Source organism: Eschscholzia californica, unplaced genomic scaffold (genome assembly GCF_041429995.1).
Source record: "Eschscholzia californica isolate CP2 unplaced genomic scaffold, dmEscCali1.0.p SCAF_4, whole genome shotgun sequence".
Lineage (NCBI taxonomy): Eukaryota > Viridiplantae > Streptophyta > Magnoliopsida > Ranunculales > Papaveraceae > Eschscholzia > Eschscholzia californica.
In genome coordinates, this window is record NW_028238461.1 from 28,460,452 (window position 1) to 28,486,397 (window position 25,946).

At 38.9% G+C, this 25,946-nt stretch overlaps 1 protein-coding gene across 1 annotated transcript; it reads left to right on the forward strand.

The window, feature by feature from the left end:
• Positions 1-277: 277 nt before the first annotated feature.
• On the forward strand, positions 278-25,776 carry NHD1 (sodium:hydrogen antiporter 1). The gene is made up of 10 exons (XM_086635957.1): positions 278-962; positions 2,065-2,241; positions 3,620-3,748; positions 4,320-4,496; positions 7,182-7,288; positions 8,575-8,695; positions 22,941-23,002; positions 23,085-23,387; positions 24,963-25,257; positions 25,332-25,776. The coding sequence occupies exons 1-10, from the start codon at positions 717-719 to the stop codon at positions 25,449-25,451; spliced, it is 1,737 nt and encodes a 578-aa protein (XP_086492083.1). The 5' UTR covers positions 278-716; the 3' UTR covers positions 25,452-25,776.
• Positions 25,777-25,946: the final 170 nt, after the last annotated feature.

Below are 25,946 nucleotides of genomic sequence, written 5' to 3' on the forward strand. Positions count from 1 at the left end.
AATATGCTTACTCTGTATGAAAGCTAAAGCAAGGCAGTCGTGGGGTTTCTCAATGAAGAATTGGATGTCTTATATGCCCCTTTCCTCGTCTTGGTCAACTGTCATTTTGGATAACAGCAACGCCCCTTTAACGGATATTGACGATATTCTTTGGTCAGTTGTCTCCTTTAATGTCGGTAACGCCTCAATAGATATGCTGGAAAAGATCGTGCGAGACTTATTTGGTCAACATTCATCTTGAATATGAACAACGGTCAATCGTGTCTTCCCATTTAACCTCTAAATGTGAATCTTGTCAAATTATTTATTGGTACTTGTCATGTTCTCAAAAACAACTTATTATTTTTTTTTTTTTGCAAAAAAATAACTTGTCTAAATTCAACTTATTCAAGTAATCTGAATGGATCTCATCAAAAAAAAAAAGTAATCTGAATAGAGAAACCGAGAAAGGGCACAAGTAATGTTTGAAGGACGATATGTCAAATAAAAGTCTCTTCAATCTCAATCCCTCTAACTTTTATCTCCCAAAACAATTTTGAGCTCAAAGTTGGGCAGTGGGCACTCATCAAATCGAGTTTTATTCTCAGTTATTTCATCAGTTATTTCTTTATCTATTCATTTCTTTCTCTCTTTCTCGCATCGACTTGAAGAAGATTTTCAGAATCAATTACAGTCTTAATCATTGAGAAGAACAAGCAGATTCAGCCGAGTAAATCATGTCAATTTTCTGTAATGGAAGTCAGAGTTTTTCCTTGTTTCAACCTGTACCTCTTAAAACCAGTTCTCCTCCTTCGTCTTCACACAACAAGTTGCTTCTCCACAAACGTTCCGTTGCTCAATCTCTTCGGCCTTGGAGTACTGGCTGTCTGAGATGGCGTAGCAATGGCTTTATTGTCAGGGCAGAGAAAGAGAAAACTAATGGTTCCGTTTCTTCCGAGAAAAAGGTCGATCAAAATGATCAGGTACTGACCAAATGCATCTTCACTAGTTTCAATTTATAGCTTCCACAAACATAAAATTCTTAGAATGACCTGAAATTCAAAATTAGCCTAATAAAAGAGAAGTTTTAAGAATTATACTATCTGGTACTATTCTAATGTCATGTATATTCTCTTTCATTAGTTTTTTTTTTTTGAAAACTTTGAATTAATATTAGAATAAGAAAAGGATGCACAAGAGTTTAAGGTTAGAAAAAAATAAAAGTATGTTACATCATTAAGTCCTCCCACTTAAGCACACAATCACAATAAGACTTAGCCTTTGCCCAAGGAATTTGCCTACTCCAATGGTATAAGAGTGTTAGAATGTTATCTACCTCGAGGTGGCTGTTGGTGTTTGAATCTGTGAAAATTTTGCTATTCCTGCCCTTCCAAATTGCCCATATGATTGCTGGTGGGATAAGATTCCACATAACCTTCTTCGCCTTTTTGACTTTTAAGTATCCCCACTGGTTAATAGTATGTGTTATTGTTTTGGGATAACACCAAAGGTACCCTGATATATCTACGAGGAAATCACATAAGACTCTAGCCTTATCACAGTGAAGAAATAAGTGTTCAGCTGTCTCTTTCGCATTTTTGCATCTGATGCATCTGTTAGAAATAGGCATCCCTCGTCTCTTAAAGAATATCCATGGTTGGAAGTTGGGACCTTGTTTTTTATGGCAGCCCACATCACAAAACTAACCCTTGTAGGGATCTTCGCGTTCCAAATGATCTTATGAATATCCGATTTGGAGGTTATCTTTACTTGATTAAGTCTCTTTTAACATTGCTTAACCGAGAGCTCTTCTTTTTCCTCTGTTCTCCAAACTTTCTTGTCTACCGCTCCCTCTAGTGGCCTAAACTCGTCAATAACACCCACGACTTGTGACAAGATTGGGATGGAAGAAGAATCAGGATTAAAAATTATAAATGTATAATAGTAAATTATAATTATTGTAGTGTTTGACCATTTGTTTGTTCTCTTTAAACAACTAAACTTTTACTAACTTAAGCGTGAAAATTGTTCTTCCTGCAATGAGATTATTATGATATATTCAGTAATGGCATGTTATTCCATTAGGAGTTACTACAAAGCTCGCAAACTTGTGATCCTCTATGTTCAGTTGATGAACTTAGCTCAGAAGAGTTTGCAACCAGTTATCAGCCTAAGACTGACTTGTTGAAGGCTTTTGCTATTATTGCGTCAGCTACTATGGGCGCAGCAGCACTTAATCACTCGTGGGTTGCTGCCAATCAGGTCTATCTTTGTTGCTCAAATTTTCCGAAGTTTCTTCATTGAATATTATGTGATTTTCAACTAGGACTACTATATGTAGATTAATCTTTTGAGGAGTCTATCCTCCTTGAAATTGAATAAAGATGGGTCAATAAACATTGGTCTCCATTGGGTTGCTTGGAACTCAATTTACACTAGCAAGAGAAATGGTGGGTTTGGTATTAACTATTAAGATATTTAAGGGCATGAACCAAGCTCTCTTGATGAAATGGCTTCGGAGGATGGACCAAGACAGTGACTCGCTATGGAAAGGGGCGATCCAGATTCCAGAGTAAATATGGCAAGGAGTATGAGGATTGGGTTAATAAAAGTAGAAGAAACAGTTTTGGTTGTGGGGTTTGGAAAGGTATAGTTACCAATCCTAAGGCCTTACCAAAATATTACCATATGGGAGCTAGGCAATGGAGAGAAGATAAAATTCTGGTCAGATGTGTGCATAGGTACGGAGCCTCTAAGAGAGAGTTTCTCTGCTATTTATAACTTAGCACTTCAGAAGGACATCAAGGTATCCAATGCCATCAGCCATGAATCCCAAGTTTGGAGATCAACCTATGGAGGAACTTAAACGACTGGGAAGTGCAACAGTATGTAAATCTCTTGGAGATTTTACAACCTGTAAGCCTGTCCAATAATCAGGATAAAAGAGTCTGTGTTTCAAAGGAGAAGGATAGCCTATCAGTCTCCAACTGTTACAAGAGGTTAAAAATAGACAACCAGCTTCTGGAGCCAAGCTCTACTCGTACTATTTGGCGAAAGGCTATTCCTCCCAGAGTTGGCTTCTTTCTATGGACTCTGTTACTCAAGAAAGTTCCTGCGGTAGACGCTTTAAAAAGGAGAGGTTTCTGTTTGCCCAACAGATGTGTGCTATGCAAAGAAGAGGAGGAAAGTTTAGACCACCTATTCGCCCAGTGTAAAGTTGCTGCCGAGATTTGGAATTTATTCATTGCTTCCCTTTCACTCCAGTGGTGTAGTCCAAATACAGCTGCTCAGATGTTGGTTCAACGGGACGGGCTTTGGAAGAGGAAGAAAAGAAAAGAAGTCTGGCAATTGGTGCAGGCTGCCATATTCTGGAACCTCTGGAATGATAGAAACACCAAACTCTTCAAGGAAAAAACACCTATCTAGTAATGTAAACATCGAAGATGTCAAAGGAACACTATATTCCTGGATTAGGAAGCTAGATAGCTTTAAAAATGTAACTTTTTTGGATGTAGTTGTTCATTGAGAGGCTTGGATTTCGTGAGAGATTCCATATTCATTCCCTCTACCTTGTTTTTCGTAATATATTCATTCAAAGTTTCAAAAAAAGAAATGAAAACTGAAATTGATATTTATACAGGATATTGCTATGGCATTGGTGTTTGGGTTAGGATATGCTGGAATTATCTTTGAGGAGTCTCTAGCTTTCAATAAAAGTGGAGTTGGGTTATTGATGGCTGTTAGCTTATGGGTTATCCGAAGCATTGGGGTAAGATTCAATTTTTCCCTTCAATATTCAAAACAAAAGTTATGTGTGACAAAATGGTGTTACTTCAGTTTTTTTTTTCTAGTGTCTTAACAAAATGTTAGTTTGTATATCTTCCATATATCTAGTTATTCCTGTTCGGAGTTTGCACTACCCTCAATAGTTTTTACACTATGAAAGTTCTTCTCAGTTAGATACATAGACTAGAAAACCCCTAATTGTATTTTTTTCTCCTTAGAGCCATAAAGGAAAAAAACTAATTGAAAAGCCCTTTGGTACACGAGAGTATAATGTAAGTAGCACACTAATGACAATGCAAGTAAGATACATCAACTATGTACTACTTGCACCCTATTTGCGAGTCAAATGTAAATAGCATCAAGCAATGCAACTAATCTAAGCTCATCATGCTAAAAAATTGCATTATCTAGGAGGTTTTATTTTCAGACTTCAGTTTGCATGTAGACTATGCAAACAAAAAATAATATAGGTAGTTATTCTAATCATTTCCACTTTCTTATTATATCTATAAAACTTGTGTTGATGTCATAATTTATCATCTTGTCTGGTATAGGCTCCCTCTACTGATATAGCTGTGAAGGAGCTAAGCCATGTATCTGCTGAAGTCAGTGAAATAGTATTTTTCTTGCTCGCTGCAATGACTATAGTTGAGATAGTTGATGCTCATCAAGGATTTAAGTTGGTAACTGACAATATAACAACGCGGAAGCCTCGAACTCTTCTTTGGGTGGTGAGTGGCCTTCTGTTTCTCTCTATAAGTTAGTTTACTCCATCTGACTGTTGTTATTGTTGTTGTTAATTGTTGGGATGCCTTAATATTATGTTCCAATACCAAACTTGATATGGTCCTCGTCTCAAGGTTTAAATTACTTTTGTTAGTCAGAAGGTCTATTGCAGAATAGGATGTTGTAACATTTTTATTTATGGTCATTCTTCGCCAAAACATAGGTTGGTCTCCCAAATCCTGAACTACAAATGTTCTCAGTTTTGTTTTTGCCAGATTCACTTGGATTAACTACTAATAGATTCATTTTGTTGCCAAAATTCACATGTGCTAACTACTGAAAGCTTCATATGTTATACTTAATAGAACCATTAAAGCATACTTCTTTTGTTTCTTGCAACTTCAAATGAATATATTGAATGAAAAGATTAATTACAAAGCCTTCACAAAAAAGAGTCTCTAGGAGGTCAGGCGATCCTCCTAATGTCCATACCTTGAAGAAAAACTGTTAGAAAGTCAGGCAAAACTCCTAGAGTAAACAAAACTTCAAAATTTACAACGTTAGAATCATCGCCTATCAAGACACATGAACTCATTTAGAGCTAAGAATATAGTCCATTCCTTTCCTATTGACCAGAGAAAAAGTGTTCTCCAAATCAAACTTATAATCTAGTTCACGGGTAACGATCTCGCTAGAAAATGGCCTTGTTGCAAGTAAGTCAAATACTCCAAAAAGTCACATGGCGCAACGAATTTTCAATGTTTCAACCTACTTTGGGAGTTTAAAGGCTCCCCATTGCAGTAAAATGTCTTCGATGGATCCTGACAGCGCCCAGCATACGCTGAAGAAAAAGGCCCACCCGAAGGCCACGTGACAATATAGGAGGTGTGTGGTGCTTCCGAAATTACTTTTGCAAAGGGGGAACCTGTTGACCCACATTTCACCATGTTTGCTCAAGGTGTCCATCGTCGGTATCTTCATCAAAGAAGCAACCTATACTAGAAAATTTACTCTAGGAGGAGTCGCCTTGCTCCAGATTAATTTGTACACTCTACTCGGCGTCTCCCCTTGAGTGGTTTAAGGTGCATAACAAATGTTGACCTAGAACACACCATTCGTGGGAATCCAAACCCTTTCATTGTCATCGAAGTTGCGTCTGAAGGTAATGTTCCAAGATTGCTTGTTAAACTCAGATTTGGCTCGGGATCGGCCGAGGGCCGAGTCCGAGTCAGCCGTATTTGCAACAAAAATAATGATATTTTACTCTATGATCACACATTTAATTGTTATGCTACTTTCATGCATATACCTCAAAATTTGGGGCTCTTAACTTCAATACAAACTAAAATACTAAATAACTACTAATTAAGATAATAAGAAGATATAATATAAATTAAAATGTTAAATATCACAAACTGAATCAAGGTGTAGACTTAAACTATTAAGAGACTCATAAATAAAACTACGAAGATCTTTCAATTATAGTAGTGTATACACTTATTAAGAAAATCTATTTATAGATTATAGTAATGTATATTATTAAGAATTTTTTGATATTTATATATATCTATACTTATTAATCATTTTGTATTATATATACTTATTTGAAGTCCTTATAACTTATGAACTTTCTACTATATACTTATTAAGAAAATCTTCTGGTATTTTGCTATTTCTAAATATTATGTACGTCTAATAACTTTTACTAGTAGTTGTCATTTTATATCTATCAAAATAGTACGTATATCTAATAACTTTTGGTATTTCACTATTTCTACATAGTATGTATATCTGATAACTATTGGTATTTCACTATTTCTACATAGTATGTATATCTAATAACTATTAGTAGTAGCTGCTAATTTTTTTAACGAGTAATTACTAATTTCTAAGTTTGTAGATGACTTAACATATTTCAAAACCTCAAAACAACAACTAAATGTCTTTTTCACCAAATAGATATCCTAATTTTTATATACTCATTAAGTTCCGAGTATAACGCGAGCCAGGGCCAAGTCATGGCTGAATCAGCCGAGTCACTCGGCTAAACCCTAGTCTCGAGGACTTGGCCAAGCTCGCTCGGGCTACCCCCGAGTCCCAGCTGAGTCCCTAGTCACTTAACTGACTCGACCGAGTCAGACAGCATAGGTTCCAAGTTACACCGGCCTCAACTTTATCATAACAATCGGCCACTTTGGCATCTTGATCAACAACTAGTCTATAAAGGCTAGAGAGTATACTGAGAGGTGTTACTGAGAACCAAACTATCTTTCCAAAATAAAATGTTACTTCCTTCCCCCACCTTCGGCTTGCTAAGTCTTTTATCGATGTCTACTTTGCATAGATTCCTCGCCACACCGTGGTACTGTACGGCCTTCTAGGAATGTTAATCTCCCAACGTTTTTCTTTACCATCGTAGTTTTCTTTGATAATAGGTCTCTGAAAAGCCTTTTTTTCCTTCTCGAGTCCCCAAAACCATTTAACTTAAGCATATTTGGGCCGTGAAGATTCCTAAAGATATAGTGCGTACCAGTGCAGACTTAGTTGCTAATAACATTCACTACATGTAAACATAAATAAATTAAATTTCTTGCTGGTCCCTTTTCAGGAGGAATTTTCTTATTAGCATATTAGGAAACTGTAGGATCTCTAATACTATGGTGTTGCTTACCATTTGATCAATATTTCAGGTTGGTATTGTGACATTTTTCCTCAGTTCAATCCTTGACAACCTAACATCCACGATTGTTATGGTCTCTTTATTGCGGAAACTGGTACCTCCATCAGAATATAGGAAGTATGTTTGCACCGTATTCTCTTCCATAATTTATGGATTTATCCAGTATTGCATGATTGAATTTTCTGAACTTATGATGAATATAATTTGTTGATTTGATTCTTAACATGACTAGTTTGTTTTTTTATTAAGGATGATATTGACCATGAGGATGACCATAACCAAGTTGCTTCACTACCTATGTTTATCCTTTAGAAGCCAGATACGACCTGCATCTAATCTATGCATGAATGACATGTAATACGCCAATCTGACACAAGGTTGATCTTTTACCGACTTAATAAGCATTTCAAAGTTGAGGTTATTATATGCTACCAACGAAATGTTCTCTGATGATCATGACCTACCTACTTCTTGATTTCTTCTTTTAATTTGACTTACTGAAGCTAACTAATCAGACTTTTTTGATAAGCCCACCAGGTCTGGACAAAATTGTTTCCGTCAGTGTATATTTAATTTCACAAAGATTATCACCTTGATCACTACAAACGGAAACAATAAATTTGTTTTTCTATTTTATATCATCGTGAAGGAACCAAGTGGAATCATCCCAAAGTTACTTCCAGTCAAAATATAAGCAAGAACGGTTCCCTGTGTTTTGATATTCGATCCAAATGTGATCTATATGAGTACCTTTAAGGAACCTATAACTTAGCAACTTTGTTAGTGCGACTGATGCAATATTACCTGGACCCCTGCTATCTTATGGCGAATGGCATGGTCATTTGGGTTACTGATGAATGAGGTGCAGCTAAATGTTGATATTTGATAATGACATCAGTTGGTTAATCGCCGTCCACCTGCTTTTAGCTGCATTCTATATGTAAGAGGAAGAAATGTAATCAAGGCACAATGTTGTAGGGAACTTTTAGAAAAAGAAAGAGGAAGTAAAGATTTTTGGGCAGGCAACTCTCAAGTACAAAAGTGAGTCATTGATTTCTGTAAGTTCTCTACTGAGTGAACTTTTGAAGTATTCAAGCGTTGATCAAAGTGCCAATGAAAAGAATCCATCTTCTTCTGTAGCGAATCCTGTTGTGTTGCTGCGACTTAGTATTGATATCTTAAATGAATACTCTATCTTGGGACCCTGTGTCTGACTGATGTCAATACGATGCTTGTTAGGTTTGCACTTCTGAATGTTGTTTGTCGTTTCACGTTTACTTATTTGTTTGTTATTTATTTCTTTTTATTTTACAAGTGTAATGAATTTTTCAGCTCTGGTCACTTTAGAACTGCGCTTGTAAATTGTTTTGTGATTTTTGTTTCAAACATATCTAATTTAACAGGTTTCTAGGAGCTGTTGTTGTGATAGCAGCAAATGCTGGTGGTGCATGGACGCCAATAGGTGATGTTACTACTACTATGCTTTGGATTCACGGTCAGCTATCCACACTGCCAACAATGAAGGTCTCGTTGCCTCTTCCTTTCTTTCTCATTTTTGTTATTTCACAAATTTGTAAATTCTGATGGAATCTAGGAAGAGTCCTCCATTGGTTGAGAGTCTATTGAAAGGAAATTCAGATGCACAAGTGTTTCAACCCACAAGGTAGCCAATCCTCTAAGCTTGTTGAAGATAGAAAAACTCTACCTTTGATTATGATGTTTTCGAGTGGAATTCTCTTTGTGATTTTTGAAGGGACTTCAACCTCTACACTATTTTTTCTCGTGCTCCCATTCACGAGTTGGATATCTAAGATGAATAATCTTTTTAAGCTGTCAAGAAATGCCTAAGAACTTAGATCTAACTGTGAGCTAGGGATTTCGCTGAGAACTTGGGCCACCCCTACAGCAATATGGAATTAAAAAAGTTACATTCCAAATAAAGAACACAAAAATTTAAACGTATATGAATCTAACCATACAATAAAGAAAAGATATGGAACAACAATTTTCACTTCGTCACTTCAATCTTTAATGACACACACACCTTAAAGAAAATCAAATTTAGTATTAACTATGATATAGTCGGAGACGATGCAAAACTATAAATTTAACAAAAATAGTGAAAGAGATGAATGGCAGCAACAACCACAAAACGTATATCGGACGCGTCAAAAGAAAGACTCTAAGGCCCAAATTCTGATTTGGCATGTCTTATATGAAGGACCCACTTGATATCTTGAATAATGTAGGCCTAATCCAAATTGGTTCCACTTTGTTTGAAGTCTTTAATGTCTTTTAATGTCTTTTAGTGTCTCTTTAATGTCTCTAATGTCTTTTAGTATCCTAAGTTTAGAAGTCTAAAAGTCTAGAAATAAAGATGTCAAGGGTGGGTTTTATGCCTATATAAGCTTTGTATTCCTGCTGTTTGAGGACAGACATAGAGTTTTCCAGCAGCTATTCAATCTTATATTTACAAGATCTTTCAAGTGGGGGATAACAACCTTAACCATGAGATATCAAGGAGTTCGGATGCCAGGAGGGATCTCTCCCGTCTACTTGCGCTTGCCTCTTGGTGCGAGATATAAAGCTAGAAGTCTTTGGGACCGGTTATAGAGAGACTAAACAAGAAACTAGCAGCTTGGAAAGGACACCTTCTCTCCAGAGGAGGTAAAATCACTCTGATCAAGTCAGTTCTACAAGCTCTTCCTCTCTATTACCTTTCTCTATACTCCATACCATGGGAATTATCAAGGAAATCGATCGAAAAATGTGTAATTTCCTTTGGGAAGGATCGGCTGAGCAAAAACGTATGCATCGGGCAGCTTGGGAGTTAGTGTGTACTTCTCGGTCAAAAGGAGGTCTAGGCATAAAGAACTTGAAATCTATGAATCAAGCTCTTCTCACCAAATGGTTATTTTCTTTTTGAATACTTTGAATTAATATTGAAGAAAAAAGGGGGGGTTACAGAGGAAAAAGAATAGCCAAAAGAAGGAAAGAAAAAGAGAGGGGGCTCTTGAAAGTTATATCATCTAAGGATATCCCCCCAACTTGAGACAAAATCTAAATAAGTGAACGATGTAGCCCATCCTATGGAGGTTTGACCACGAACAAGAGGCACTTTAGAGAGAAGTGATCAAGGATAAATATGGTAATAATCCTGAAGACTGGCAAAATACATCCAAGAAATCAGCATATGGGTGTGGGGTTTGGAAAGGTATCCAAAACTTCTCCACAAACTTCCGAAATTTAACCAAGTGAGTTTTGGGTAATGGCAAAGAAATCGACATTTGGATAGGGGCTTCTACTCTAAAAGGTAGTTTCCCTGAGATTTATGCGACAACGGCCAATAAGAAGGGCAAGGTGGGGGATTTCTATGACTTGAATCAACAAACATGGGATGTTAAAACCAGGAGAAATCTAAACGATTGGGAAGTTGTTAGCTTCATTTCTTTTTTGCAAGACTCTACTATCTCGAATAGCCCAAATAAGAGGGTTTGGAAAGTGAACGAGAAGGAGAAACTTAGTGTCAGCTGCTGCTATCAAAGAATTTCTAAGGATCATTTCATTTGGCGCCCTGTCATCCCCCCTAGAGTCAATTTCTTTATTTGGGCGACGTTGCTTAAGAAGTTGCCAACAGTAGATTCTCTTAGGAGAAGGGGCGTTGCACTTCCCAGTAGATGTATCCTATGTAAGAAGGAGGAAGAAAGTGTAGACCACATTTTCTTGTCATGTGAAGTGGCTAAGGATCTGTGGATCTATTTTATGGCCTCTCTTAAAGTGCAGTGGTGTAGACCTAAGTCTATTAACCTCATGATTGAGCAGTGGGAAGGTCTGTACAAGCCCAAAAAGAGAAGAGAGATATGGGAGCTCGTCCCAACCGCTATTATATGGAGCATTTGGATCGACCGGAACAATAAAATTTTTAAGGAAGGAAATCTCTCCAGCTCTATTGATGTTGAGGATGTAAAAGGAGTAATTACTTTTGGGCGAAAAGAATTGTACCTTTTAAGTCTATTCCCTTATGCGATGTAGTTGTCAATTGGGAGGCTTGGATGTCGTGAGAGTCTCCGTATCCGTATCCGTATCCATATCCCCCCTTTGTACATATTTCTTTCTTTTAATATATTCATTCAAATCCTAAAAAAAAAATATCCCAAAGGTGTGACGCCTAAGGGCTCTAGGAGTGATTTCTAGCTTTTACTAGAGTGATGCTAGTGTCTATCTATAATATAATCAAGTTATTTTCTTCTTCAATTCCATTTTCCCATTTCTGTCCTACATCAAATAGATTATAAGGGACTTAAATAGAAATTATGGGATTAATCATTAGTATTACCTCGGGTGAACAACAGTAGTCTATTCGATGAGAGGTAATGTAACCTAAAGGCAGAATAATTGATAAAGATGAATGGCAGCAACAGTCACTGACGGTGTATCTAATACGTTAAGAGAAGGATTGTAAGGCCCAAATTCTGATTTGACATGCCCTAGATGAAGGGCCCAATTGGGAGCTTGAATAAAGTGGGCCTAATCCAGATTAGTTTCACTTTCTAAATATTAGTTAGGGTGGTCAAGTGCAATCAAATATGTTCAGTGTCGTTTGTAACGTCTTTAATGCCAACTTTAATGTCTTTTAGTGCTCTAGCAGTTTAGAAGTTCAAAGGTGTAGAAGTAAAGGTAGTAAGGGATGTCAAGGGTTAGTTTTATGCCTATATGGTGGTATTCTTGCTGTTTAAGGACAAAGTAATTCAACAACTATTCAAGCTATCTACATTTGTGTATTGCAAATACACCCCTAAGTGTGATGCCTAAGGGCAACAGAAGTGATTCCTACCCTTGCTAGTGTGATATTAGTGGTTATCTATCTTATAGTACAATTCTTTTCAGCTATTCAATTCCCTTTCCCCTTTTCCGTCCTACGTCAGTTTGGTATCCGAGAGAGGTTATGTATGGCAAATTAATCTGGAAGAAATTTTAAAGGAAGAATAACTGACGACCAGCGTGACGTGGCCTTTCAGAATTGTAAATTAACTCGATGACATGCCAAACAGACTAAGAGAGATGGAAACTAGAACACGCCATCTTGCTAATAATTCTGAAGCTGGGGGACAAGGTCACCAAGCTGGTAACAATGAGAAGGAAGCTCAAGAAGATCAACCCCAATACAGTCCCCAAAGAAATAGGGCCCATGTTTTTTAATTTCCAAAACCCATGTCTGGATCGAAAAGAGATGTTGCCAAAGTTTTTTCTCGTCGTCGAACTTTTCAAACATCAGAAGGAAAGAGGAAAAATACTGGTTTATACATGCCAGCTTATCCCTCATGAACCATGGCAAAACCTAAGTTGACTTTAATTTTTGGGTTACCAAAAACCCTTGTGGGCCATGGTTCTATATATGTGGCTGTGGACCGCTTTTCGAAAATGTACTTTATTCCTATGGCTATGATGTGCATGAGTTTATCAATGTGGTTGTGGGCCATGATGTCTCTATTGCTAAACTCTTCTTTAGGAAGTTATTGACTCCATGGGTTGCCTAAAACCATTTTCTCACATAGTGATGTGAAGTTAATGAGTTATTTTTGGCGAACTCTATAGAAATTGTTGAATACAAAGCTAAGGTAATACAAAGCTAAGGTTTTCTTCTTTGTTTCAACCGCAAATTGATGGTCAAACAGAAATTGTTAATCGAAGTTTGTCTGATTTACTTTGCTGCTTAGCGGGCGGACATGCCCTTAGCTAGGACCAGGTCATTCCTAAGGCTGAATTTGTTTATAATAGTTCAGTGAACAGATCGACAGGTCAGAGGCCCTTTAAACTAGTAGCTGGTATATTGCCGAAGAAGCCTATATATTTGGTTCCATTACCGATTGAAGCAAGTTCTAGTGTTGAAGCAGATGCTTTTAGTAAGCACATTTGTGGCATATATGATGAGGTACCAAAAGATTGCAATGATCAATCAAAAGTATAAAGCACATGCTGATTCAAGGTGGAAGTTTGCTGCATTTAATGCGGGAGACATCGTAATGGTACAAATCAGACCCAAATGATACCCGAAAGGTACTTATAAGAAACTTCACTCTAGAAGTGCTGGTTTGTCCATGGTTCTTAAGAAAATCAGCTATAATGCATATGTACTCGACTTACCCAAAGATATGGGCATACGTAATGAGTTCAAAATTGAGGATCTTACTTCGTATCATGAGTATGACAACCATCTAGTTGAAATCTATCATTCACCATTTCATTTATTTATCAAAGGAGAAATCTTAGGAGAGAGAAGCTCTGACACAGGCGGTTTTCCGATTATCGGCCGGAGATACAACTTAACCTAGAGATCGCAGGGCACCACTCCACCGCTACCGCCACTGCACAGATCGTTGGATCTGGTATAGCGCCGAGTGGTAAACTGAGTGCATCGAAAGGAAGTTTCTGTGTCTTGGGTTGTTCCGTCGGAAAGGGTGTCCCGTTGTTTATTCCCGGAAGCAACTCTGCCCTGGAGATCGCAGCATACCAGCCCACCGCTATCGCCATTGCACTGAATCGTTAGATTCAGGTATAGCGCCGTCTGGTACGCTGAGTGGTATCAAAAGGGGGTACCGTCTCGCCGGAGTAAGCGATGGCATCCAAGAATGGTATCTATGTTCATATTGACAGAAAGAGATTTCTCTTCTCCAAACTTAACGGCGGCCGGTATGCCATATCGGAACAAGGCTTTTACAGGGAATGGGCAATTTCTCTCACTTTGGCTGGGATGAATAGCCTAAAGGAGTTTGCTTTTAATGCAGTTAAAACCCTAGGAAACCAGAAGGGCTCTGCAAAATTAGCCATTTACCGGGATAACTCTAACCTTTGGATGTGGGAGATGATGAGCAACAAGAGGGGAGATTATATTTGGGCTCATAGAATAGGGGATGGGGATAACAGTAAGAGATCGATCTGTATACCTAAGGGGAAGGAAGGTGAAGGATGGAACAAGTTGGAAAAGGCTATTGCTGAGGTAACATCCATATTTTACAACTTGAAGAACACTCAAGAGGCTCTCATGCTGGAGCCTATCCCTAGATCGGCCAATAAGTTTGATATTTTGGGTAAGATTGACGACTAGGATAAGATCAAGGGGGTTGTGGGGAAAGTAGATTCGCCTAAGCTAATCCCTAGGAAGGAAGGAACAAGTAACTATATGCCAAAAAGGAATAATCATCCTACCGGCGAATCCAGGGATAGGATTTATATCCCTCAACCACCACCGACGTTTAAACCAATGCATGGCATGGTTATTCCTACCTCCCCTAAACCCACTTCAACTTATAAATACCCCCACGCCTACAAACAGTCGGCTCATCTTCCATCATCTTCTTTCTCTCCTACCTCAAACCCATCGGCTCACGCTTCATCTTCTTCTCATTCCCTCAACTATCATTCTGTTCCCAACTCGAAAATGGCCTCTGTAGATATTCATAACATGGACTGGTCGAAAGCAGTAGTCCTCGAGATGGAGTCATCTTCGGCTCATTGGAAATCGGTGGAATCGAAGGTGCAAGGCATCTTAGGGTCGCATGACGTAGAAATCTTACCGTTCAAAAGTAGAGCAGCCTTGGTAAAAACAAGGATCCCTACAGATGCGTTAAGGGCTATGGAGTTCTTGGTGGAAGAGACTTCGGGTAAGAAAGTTTTTATTCGGAAATGGAGTCCACACTGTAACTCAGTCATTGTTACCCCTCTATTGATGGATGTTAAGATGTATGGAATCCCTTTCCACCTGTGGAACGATAGAACTTTTGCTAGTCTGGTAGAAGATTTGGGAGAAATAGTAGCAGTAAATTTGGAAACAACACATCTGCTGGATCTTCATTATGCTGGAGTCTCGGTGGATGTAAAGCCAAACGGATCCATCTCGGAGAGGAAGACTTTATTGGTGGATGGCGAAAGCTATCAGATCTGGATCACAACGGAAGTAGTTGCTGAAAGGAGACAGGATTCGTCGGTGTGATGCTCGTCGGGTAACCAGGCTCCGGTACCGGAGAAGACAAAGGTTGCTGACAGGGGCTCGAGTCCCGAAAAGCAGGTACATAACCCTACTGCTGAACCTATGGATACAGACTTACCTCAGGAAAAGGTGACGGAGACGGAAGTTGTCAAAGATAAGACAGTCGCGTGCCCCAAGAGAGATCCTAGAAAAGGCAAATCTAAAGTTGGTGATGCTAAGGAAGTACGTACGGAGGAAGTAACCCGGAAGCTGCATGCAATGCCTGAAATGAGAGGGATAGAAATCAGACCAGACATGGTGGAAGCTATGACCAGGATGGTCAATGATTCAAACAAATGGACTAAGTCAATAACGTACAAGAGACTTAGGAAAAGTCACGACTTGCACAAGAAAAAGCTGTGGTCCTTGGGAAGGGTCCCAACGATTAAAAGGACTATCTCCAAAAATTATAGGCGCCCCAAGTCATCTGGGCCGAAGAAGGGGGCGGAACCCGCTACTCCAACTGATCAAGAAGCAAAGGAGAAGTCTGAAACTACAGGCACTGATGAGGATGTTAGGATGGCCCAGTTCTTTAAGATTGCTAAGGAATTAGGGCTCTCAGGTTCGGATGATTACGAGAGGGTGATTCACTTGTTGGTAGAGCAGGATGTGGAGTTGCGACACAATAAGAAAAAGAGGAAGGAAACCCGGGAGGAGGAGGTCCTAAACACAACACCTCTTGCCATCATTAAGCCAGGTGGTAGTCAGGTGAGTAAGTCCAGTGGTAGCAAGGAGATCAGCTTTGGTTCGAAGGAGAAAGTAGGGATGGCTATTGTTATTCAGGAAGAAGAAAAGGAGATCGGAGTTGAGAAGAAGGCCAGCCCAGGCAAATTGAACAGGGAATTGAAGAACTTAACTTGGGGTCTGTCGGATCCGCCTTCATCTTTGGTCAGGTCGCGCTCAGCTCCGAGCATGGGAGATTTCAAGTTTAAATGCCCTTGAACCTCCTCAGTTGGAACATCAGGGGCTTGGGCAGTCCGGCCAAGCAGTTAGCTGTCAAGAAAGTAGTGAAGGATCTTTCCGTTTCTGTTTTGTGTCTACAGGAGACTAAAGTAGTAGAAGTGTCTGAGTCTCTTGTTAGGTCTGTTTGGGGTAAGGGTCGCTGTGGATGGGATGCCATCCCAGCAGTAGGTTCGTCGGGTGGTATTTTGTGTGTTTGGGATAGTAATCTAATAGAAGTTAAGGAAGTACTTAAATCCTCTTATAGTCTTTTTTTCATTTCAAGAATCTTTTAGATGATTTTGAATGGGTGTTCTCGGGGGTTTATGGTCCTCGCCAAAGAAACCTTAGGACTGAGTTTTGGAAGGAGCTGGACAGTGTCTCAGCTAAATGGAGGTTACCATGGTGTGTGGGGGGGGGGGGGGGGGGGGGGGGGGGACTTTAATGTTATTCGTTTTATCCACGAAAAGAAGAGGGGCAGAAAGATTACTACTAGCATGAGAGACTTCGGCGAGTGGATTGATCGTCACGGCCTTATGGACCTCCCCAAACAAGGGATGGAATATTCATGGACTAATAACCAAAGTGATCCGGTTCTTAATGTCTTGGACAGATTCCTAATCAGTGGTGAGTGGGAGATCAAATATCCTAAGGTGGAGCAACTCATCCTCCCTAGGCCTATCTCGGATCATGCTCCTATTCTGTTGAGAACAGAGATAATCAAATCCAATCCGCCACCTTTTAGGTTGGAGGAGAGATGGATGAGGGATCCGGAATTTCTGGATCTAATTACTACCTGGTGGGCGGAGGGCCCTATAGGTTCGTCTCCAAGTCATACATTTTGGAGAAAACTTCAATTTCTGAAAGGGAAGCTAAAAGGTTGGTCAAGGGAGAAGCACGACAAGTTCCATAAGACCTTCAAGCTTTTGCAGTCGGACATAGGTTTGTTAGATAAGAAGGAAGAACAACAAACCTTAACCAATTCAGAATTTGAGGATAGAAAAAAGATGAAAAGGGAATTAGAATGCCTGATGGCTCAGGAGGAGATTAGTATGCGGCAGAAATCAAGGGCTCTGTGGCTTAAAGAGGGTGACAAGAACACATCTTACTTCCATAAAATTATGAAGTGTAGGGCGAGACAAAACAGAATCAGTATCATCATTCAGGATAATGGGGTCATCACTAAGGAGGAAGAGATTATGAAGGAAGCAGTCGCGTATTTTTCTAAGACCTATTGTGAGCCGACTTTTTGGAGACCTGGCATTGAGGGGATGCATCTTCCCCATCTCCTTCCCAACGAAGCGGACTGTTTAGAAAGGAGTTCTACAGAGGAGGAAGTTAGAAAGGCAATTGCGGACCTTGCTAAAGATAAGGCACCGGGCCCAGATGGCTTCCCTATTTCGTTCTACAGTAGATGTTGGAACATCATTAAGGAAGAATTCATGAACATGGTAGAGGCTTTCTCAAGCTCGGCAGAGCTGGACTGGAGACTCAACCAGACATTCATTGTATTGATTCCTAAGAAGAAACAGAGCTCTTCCTTCGCGGATTTCAGACCCATTAGTCTAGTGGGAGGGACTTATAAGATCATATCTAAAGTCCTTGCGTCTAGGTTGGCGTCGGTTATGGATAAAGTTGTTTCCCCTTTTCAAGGGGCTTTCATAGGAGGAAGACAAATTTTGGATGGGGTTATGATAGCGAACGAGCTGATTGATTCAAGAAGGAAGCAAGGTAGCAGAGGTATTGTCCTCAAGGCAGATCTAGAGAAAGCTTATGATCGAATAAGCTGGGACTTTTTGTATAGTATCATGAACCGAATGGGATTTGGTTATAAATGGAGGGCTTGGATATATAAATGTATTTCGTCGGGTACCTTCTCGGTCTTGATAAATGGCCAACCGTCTAAGGTTTTTCAGAGCTCGAGAGGGATCAGGCAAGGGGATCCTATATCCCCCCTTCTGTTTCTTCTAGTGGGAGAGGTCTTAAGCCAGTGCATGCAACAAGCAGAGCTCAGAGGATGGATAAAAGGTTTCCAAGTCACAGCCTCGAGCAGGAAGATCAATCACTTGCAATTCGCGGATGATACTCTGTTCTTTCTTGATGAAGACCTGGACCAGATTACGAGGTTGCGTGATATATTGGTTTGGTATGAGCTATGTTCAGGTCTGAAGGTCAACTTGAAAAAGTCTTTTATCTACGAGGTTATAGAGAATGAGGGAGGTCTAAGGAATTTGGCGGTTCTGGAAGGATTCGGATGCCCTGTTGCTTCCTTGCCCACTTCTTACTTAGGGCTACCTCTGGGACATAGATACAAGGCAAAGTCTCTATGGGATCCGGTATTGGAAAGAGTTAACAGGAAGTTGGCTTCTTGGAAAGGTCATGTCTTGTCGAAAGGAGGGAAACTTACACTCCTTAAATCGGTGTTGCAGGCACTACCAACGTACTTCTTGTCTCTGTTCTCCATCCCTATGGGCATATTGAGGGAGATAGACTCTAAGATGTGCAATTTTCTCTGGAGTGGAAAATCAGACTCCAAGAGGCTCCACTGGGCTGCGTGGAGCAAAGTGAAGTTAGGCCGACCCAAAGGGGGCCTGGGAATCAAAGATCTCAAGACTATGAACAAGGCTCTCCTATCAAAGTGGCTGTGGAGGTTCGAGCAGGAGGATGGCAAGCTTTGGAAGGAAGTAATCGGAGATAAATATGGTGCGGAATACAATGGTTGGGCAAAGAAGGTGAAGAACCAATCTTATGGGTGTGGGGTTTGGAAAGGAATCCAAAATAATGTGGAAGAGTTCAAAAGAATCACCAAGTGGAAAGTGGGTAATGGCCAGAAGATCATGTTCTGGGAGGATATTTGGTTAGATAACATGAAGCTAAGAGTTCGCTTCCCAAACATCTACTCAACTGTGGTGGAGAAGAAGGTGAAACTTTGTGAGTTGTGGGACACAGAGGCAGGGGTGTGGGATATCAAAACTAGGAGGAGTCTGAATGATTGGGAAGTATTGGAGTATGTGGAGCTTTTGCGAACTCTTCAGGAGGTGCGTCTAAATGATGACCAGGACACGAGGGTCTGGATAAGGGAGGAGAAGGAGAAATTGTCGGTCAGAGCATGTTATTCTATGATGGAAACAGGAGACCAAATCATGCATCCAACTTTAGTGAAAATCCTTCGTAGGAAGGGTATCCCTCCGAGAGTTGGATTTATGCTTTGGGCAACGTTCATCAATAGAATTCCGACGGTGGACGCGCTCAGACGTAGGGGATTTATGATCATCAACCGCTGCATCATGTGTAAGGAAAGCGAGGAGTCTAGTGCTCATCTGTTCATTCATTGTAAGGTTGCACAAGGATTGTGGTCATATTTCCTTAACTCGCTAGGTATAAAATGGTGTAACCCTTCCTCGGTTGCTGACCTTTTCGATCAATGGGAGAATACCCCTAAGCCGAGGGGAAAGAAAGAGATTTGGAACCTCATCCCGGCAGCTATAGTGTGGAGCATATGGAAAGATCGTAATAACAAGACTTTCAAGGAAGGAAATGTAAATTCGAACCTAGATGTCGAGGATATTAAGTCAGTTATCTTCGGGTGGGCTAAAAATCTAAATTGTATTGGTTCTGCTAGCTTTAGTGAGGTTGTTTTCAATTGGGAGGCGTGGATTGGTCAACATATCCGCTAACCTCCCCCCCCCCCCTTTTTTGTATAGTTTTCCCCTTTTAATGATTAATTCAAAGTTTCAAAAAAAAAAAAAAGACATTGATCATCAAATTGTTTCAACTAGGGGAGGTAGTTACCAGAAGTATTTGATTAAATGGAGCGGACGCTAATTTTCTGATTGTACATGGATTGATGAGTTTAAAGACTCGACCAAGACCTTTAAGAGAAGTTTCATGCATTTAACTCACTGAGGTCGAGTATTGTCTAAGCAAGGGAAAGTTAATAGTGATGAACAGCAACAACAACCACTAAAGGTGTTCCAGAGACGTGAAAAGAAGAATTCTAAGGCCCAAATTATGATTTGGCATGTTCTAGATTAAGGTGTATCAGAGCGTCAACGATCATTTGCAAGATTTAACTTTTTGCTAAACAACATATTAAAAAAGTTGAACTTCTGCATATAACTATCTGCAAAATTAAGAAAACAAGTAAAAGAAGAAAAAGTGAGAATAAGTCTTGTTTGAAAGAGAATAACGAATTGATGCTAAATGTAAAAATTTTCTCGAAATCCAAGTTGTAACGAAACAGTTAAATGCTTTTAAAATAAAATATAAAGTATAAAAACAGTAGACAGACAACAAAAACACTGATGAATCCGTTTTGTATCACACACCCCTAAATTTTAAAACACAATTAAAACTAATTACTCCAGCTAGTTAAGGGGAATAATTAGTTAAAGGCAAATCAAGGTTAACGAAAATATACGTAGCTGAATTTATATTGAGTAACTAAGTAGTTTAGGTCAATTTAAGGTGTGTTTGATTACAATAATAATGGGGTAAAAATTTCTTAAGAGAAATTATTTGTAAGAGAAAACGATTCTTTAGAAATATTTTTCATATATCTGCTGTTTGGTTCACTATATAATTGTTAGTTTTATCAAATTTTCCATTTTTCAGGTTTAATTGCTAAACTCATTTTCCTAATAATTTTATATCATAACCAAAGCATTTCTAGTATGTTCGTCTTTCTGTAAGCTTCAGCTAATGAAGCTTCAATGTTTTTATTACAATTTTTTTACGTAAAAAAAATCACCACCACGAAACTGAAAAAAATCTTAATCTAATAAGCTAAAATGTAAAAATAAAAATCTCATATTCAACGTATCATATAAAAAAGCTAAATAATTTTTTCATTAGATATGGTGGAGAGAGAATATGAAGTGGAAAAGATAAACAAGTTTAAAGGAATAGGTAAATGAAATAATAGAGAATGAGAAAAAAGAAGGAAGAAACAATGTGTTTTAATTTAATAAAAACTATAATTTTTGACATATTTGATTAGGAGAACCAAATTCCGAAGTGGGTCATAGTTTCCCTGTTTCTAGAGATAATTGAGAAAATATGGAAAATGTTTATTTCCTTTAAAATACCAGCCAAACACATGAAAATTTAATTTATAGACAGTTTTTCCTAATCTCTAGGAAATGGCAATTAAACACAACCTTAGGAGTAAGAAAAATGACACCTAGAATATATTTTTTTTTTTGAAACTTTGATTGAATTTATAAAGAGAAAAAAAACTATTTACAAAGGGAGAGGGAAAATAGTGAACATCTCACGACATCCACGCCTCCCAATTTATAACAACATCAATGTAAGAAACGAGCCTGAACGTGTCAAGATTTTTTATCCAGGAATATAATGTGCATTTGATGTCTTCCACATCTACGTTGGTGTTAAGATTTGAATCCTTGAATATCTTGTTGTTACGATCCATCCAAAGGTTCCAGACAATGGCCATTGGGAGTGCCTCCCACACCTTTCTTCTTTTCTTGCTCTTGTAAAGGCCCTCCCACTGTTCTAGAGCTTGTTTAATTGTTTCCGGTCTGCACCAAGAATATATTATCAAATGTATGTGACTTTTGGAACTACTTCATAGACACCTAGAATATATTATCAAATGTATGTGACTTTTGGTTACATTAGGTAAACGTTTTCACCTAAAAAGTTGTTTTCTCTTGATGACTAGTTCGATGAAGTTTTCTTATTTTATTTGTAAGGAAATTATTAGGAAGACCCTTTATTTTTCATGGATATGATAATTCTTGAGTCTCTTTAATCTCTACAGAATTAAAAAATTTCGGAGAATAATAGTTTCTTCTAGGGCAATTTTAGGCCCTAGAGAGAGAGAGTGGATTAGAAGAAAGAGCGAGAGAGACAAGTCAGTGCGCTGAATTAGGATGCTTATAGATTAGAGACAAAAAGTTGACAGAGAAGGGAAGTGGGCTAGTGGAAAACATTCCGATGACGTGTGGTTGGGCTTTATTCCTCCCTGCATTGAAATTTGAAGCAAATCTAACGCTTCACTTCAAAAAAGAGGAGTGGGGCCCCTTGTGGCGGGGGCCGCTGTGCTGGCGCCCTGCCCGCCCCCCATCACTAGGGCATACAAGTGTACGCTGAACTCATTAGTCATTATAGTCCAATAATTAGTTTGATTCACAATGTTTGACATGCCTAAATCATGAAAAGAAATAGTAAGTCATGCTTTGGTTCTTTCATGAATGTGTCTGTGTATGTGATATGCTCAAGGTCAGGGTAAGAACTTAGTAACAATTCATATGGAATAGGTATGTCCGGGTGGAAGCCTTATAGATAATGGGTTTGGGAGCGAGGAAGAAGTATTTGAGCGAAAACCTAGTGGCTTTGCTGCAGAAAAGACATAAAGCTGAGGTAAATAAAACTATGTTCAGTGTTTGATTGGATGTTACTTTCCGGGGGGCTGGCAGTCAACTAGAATAATTGTGCAGTAAAGAAAAAAAAACCTTTTCTCAATTGAGAATTTTATTTGTTCTTAACATTTTTTTCAAGAGCTAATGTAACTTCCTATCGTGAGGTCTATTGAAGTTACGACCAACAAGAAAACCTCAAAGGCTCAAAACAAACTAATATTTCCCGAACTAAAACACTTGAATCGTTAGCTCTTTTAGGTTAGACACGTCAAAATAAAATTACATTTTGCCATTAAAGTGCTATGCAGTATTAGTTGCATTTTTTGCTGCACGACAAGTGTAATTTATATACAGACTACATTAACTCTATCAAAAAGTGACTGTGTTGGTTGAAAGTTGAAATTTATATGCTTTGCAGGACTTGTTCCTTCCTTCTGCTGTTTCTCTTGCAGTTCCTTTAGCTCTTATGTCTCTTACTAGGTACCTATCTTGGAGCATAAATGTGTTAGTTATAAAGGTATTAAATTATTTTTAACTAACATTGGTTCTTATTCTTTCACAGTGAAGTTGATGGGAAGGGCGAGAACTCTTCCGATGTTTTGGCATCTGAGCAGATGGCTCCTCGAGGACAACTTGTATTTGCTGTTGGTATAGGTGCTTTAGTATTTGTCCCGGTGTTCAAGTCCCTTACTGGTCTCCCTCCTTACATTGGCATGTTGCTTGGACTTGGAGTTCTTTGGATTTTGACAGATGCTATACACTATGGTGAATCTGAGAGACAGAGACTGAAAGTTCCACAAGCATTATCACGCATTGATACTCAAGGAGTGCTTTTCTTCCTTGGAATCCTTTTGTCTGTTGGCAGGTAAATGATTTTAATCAAGCTTTTACATCCTACAACCTGTATAGACGGTGAAACAAGTTCCATTAGTTTAGCTGATAACAAGATTCTGACACTCAAGGCCATGACTTTATACCTACTATGTAACTCCTTAGGTTAGTTGATGTTTCCTGTCATAAAAATAAGGGTTAGTTCCGTTTGGCCACTAATTTGTGACCAACTGGCCGGTTTGACTTCCATCAGTGTCTGGCAGTTCGATTTGACCCTGATGATGTAATAAAATTTCAATCTGTTCCAGAAATACTCCAAGGGGCTAAAATATAATTAATCCTAAAAATGTTAAAATAGTAATATCCACATTCTCTCCCCTTCTCTCCTCCACTTCATTTCTCCCTCTCTCCACGTCGTCGGCTAGTAACCTTCGCCGGCGACTTTCAACCTAATTTTTTCCCTTCTTTATTCTTCCTCTCTTCACTTACTTTCACTCTATTCTGGTGAAGGGGTCCTCCTTCACCAGAATAAAGAGTGGAAGTGAAAAAAAAAGGAGAAGAAAGAGAAGAGAGAGAGAGAGAGAGAGAGAGAGATAGAGAGAGAGAGAGAGAGAGAGAGAGAGAGAGAGAGAGAGAGAGAGAGAGAGGAGGATCTGGTGGTGGTGTCGGCGGTAGTGGTGGGAGAAAGGGAAGAAGAAGAGAGAAAAGGAATTAAGTTTGAAGGTTGTTGGCCCGCGCCTCTGGCAACGACCTAGTGAGGAAGAAGAGGTGACCTGCAGAGAGAGATATGTTGTGGAGTCAGAATGTGAAGTGTAAGAGAGATAGATGATGTTCATAAAGAAAGACAAAAAAGTTATTTACATAAATGCCATAAGGGTATTTCCGGTTTTGGTCTTTGAGGGCTAAAACGAACTGCCGGACACTTATGTGGGACAAAAAGGCTAGTTGGTCACAATTTGGGGGCAAAACAGAATTAACTCTAGATGTAATAAGTGTTGTATATCTGAGTGCAGGGACTTGTCTATAACCTTTAGGAGAAAATATACTAGAAGGTCTCTTTCACAGTGCAAATACGCGATGTAAATAACTCAAAGCATTGGGAGGCACCATTCTTAAATATAAGTTTTTCTCTTTAAGAAATGGATTAGATCTGGTATCTAAAGGAATAAAAGATCGGAAAGTTTCTTGTATCTATGATAAGTCAAAGAATATAGGTATTATCTAGTTGGGGTCCTAACATGTCTATTGTGGGAAGTTGAAGCGTTAGAATAAATAAAAACTTTCCATTTCAAGTTGACAAACATCAAAATCAATATAGTAAGTGAACGAAGTTGAGTTTACTTGTAAAAGTGGATACAATTTATGACTTGACATTGTCTAGGGAACTCTACCTAGTTTTGTTAGCCTACTCAGATTTAAATGCATCAGTAGAGCGACCATGTGATCTCTATATTTTTCTAGAATATCATGAACCGACGAAGGCATTTAAGATGTAAGTTTCACAGGGATTCATTTCTTTGAGTCTCTACCCCTTTTGCAGATGGGCGCTAAATTTACGTAAAACTCTCTCTCTCTCTCACTATGTTGTTCATAATTTTTCTCTTTCTAGCCTAGAGGCTGCGGGAATCCTAAGAGAATTGGCGAATTACCTTGATGCTCATATCCCGAATATTCAGCTGATTGCAAGCGCAATAGGTGTTGTCTCAGCTATTATAGACAATGTTCCGCTAGTTGCGGCGACAATGGGAATGTACGATCTTACATCCTTCCCCCAAGATTCTGAGTTTTGGCAGCTGGTTGCCTATTGTGCTGGTACCGGTGGTTCCATGCTTATTATCGGCTCAGCAGCGGGAGTTGCATTTATGGGAATGGAGAAAGTCGATTTCTTTTGGTACTTGCGGAAGGTAAATGATCCAAACTCATTCATGTGATTTTAGAAACTAATTCCATTTTCGTTAAAATATACTCTTTTGTGCAGGTGAGCGGATTTGCTTTGGCAGGCTACACTGCTGGTATTGTAACCTATTTAGCTTTTCAGAATCTTCACATTTCCCTACCCACATCTTTAGCTCAGGTTCCCTTTCTCCCTGGTTCATGAAGCTAACCTTTCATACTTAATAACATGGATGGAATTAGGTGTTCTCAGAATCTGTACCCCTCTTTAAGTGTCCCTTCACCAGTCACTGGCAACGTCAACATTAACCTAGCGTGTTTCGTACAATTAGTGTTTTGCCAATGTTCAGAAGGTTTGAAACTGGAAATCGTAACTGGTGACTCCATGAAAACCTTAAATGTCTGGATGAAGATTGTTACTACATTGTAATAAATGATAAAACGATATAGATGAAGATGATGTTACCATATGAAAAATATTGCTTTTGTGAGGTGTATTGATTGGAAATATCATTTTTGTTTTAGAATCAGCTTCAATGTGTATTCTTCCTCAATAGCACGAATTATCAATTTTCGTCAGATAAGTTGTGTTTGCAATGCCTAAAAAAAGTTTTTTTTAGCTTCAAGGTGGTAGGCTCGTGAGATGCAAAGCGGTTCCTTGAGGCGTACGCCTCCATGCGTAAAAAAACGCATAGTGTTT

Coding starts and splice junctions, on each gene's coding strand:
- NHD1 (XM_086635957.1), top strand. CDS start 717: ATGTCAATTTTCTGTAATGGAAGTCAGAGTTTTTCCTTGTTTCAACCT. Junction 2,242..3,619: donor CGTGGGTTGCTGCCAATCAG/GTCTATCTTTGT, acceptor ATATTTATACAG/GATATTGCTATGGCATTGGT. Junction 4,497..7,181: donor CTCGAACTCTTCTTTGGGTG/GTGAGTGGCCTT, acceptor TCAATATTTCAG/GTTGGTATTGTGACATTTTT.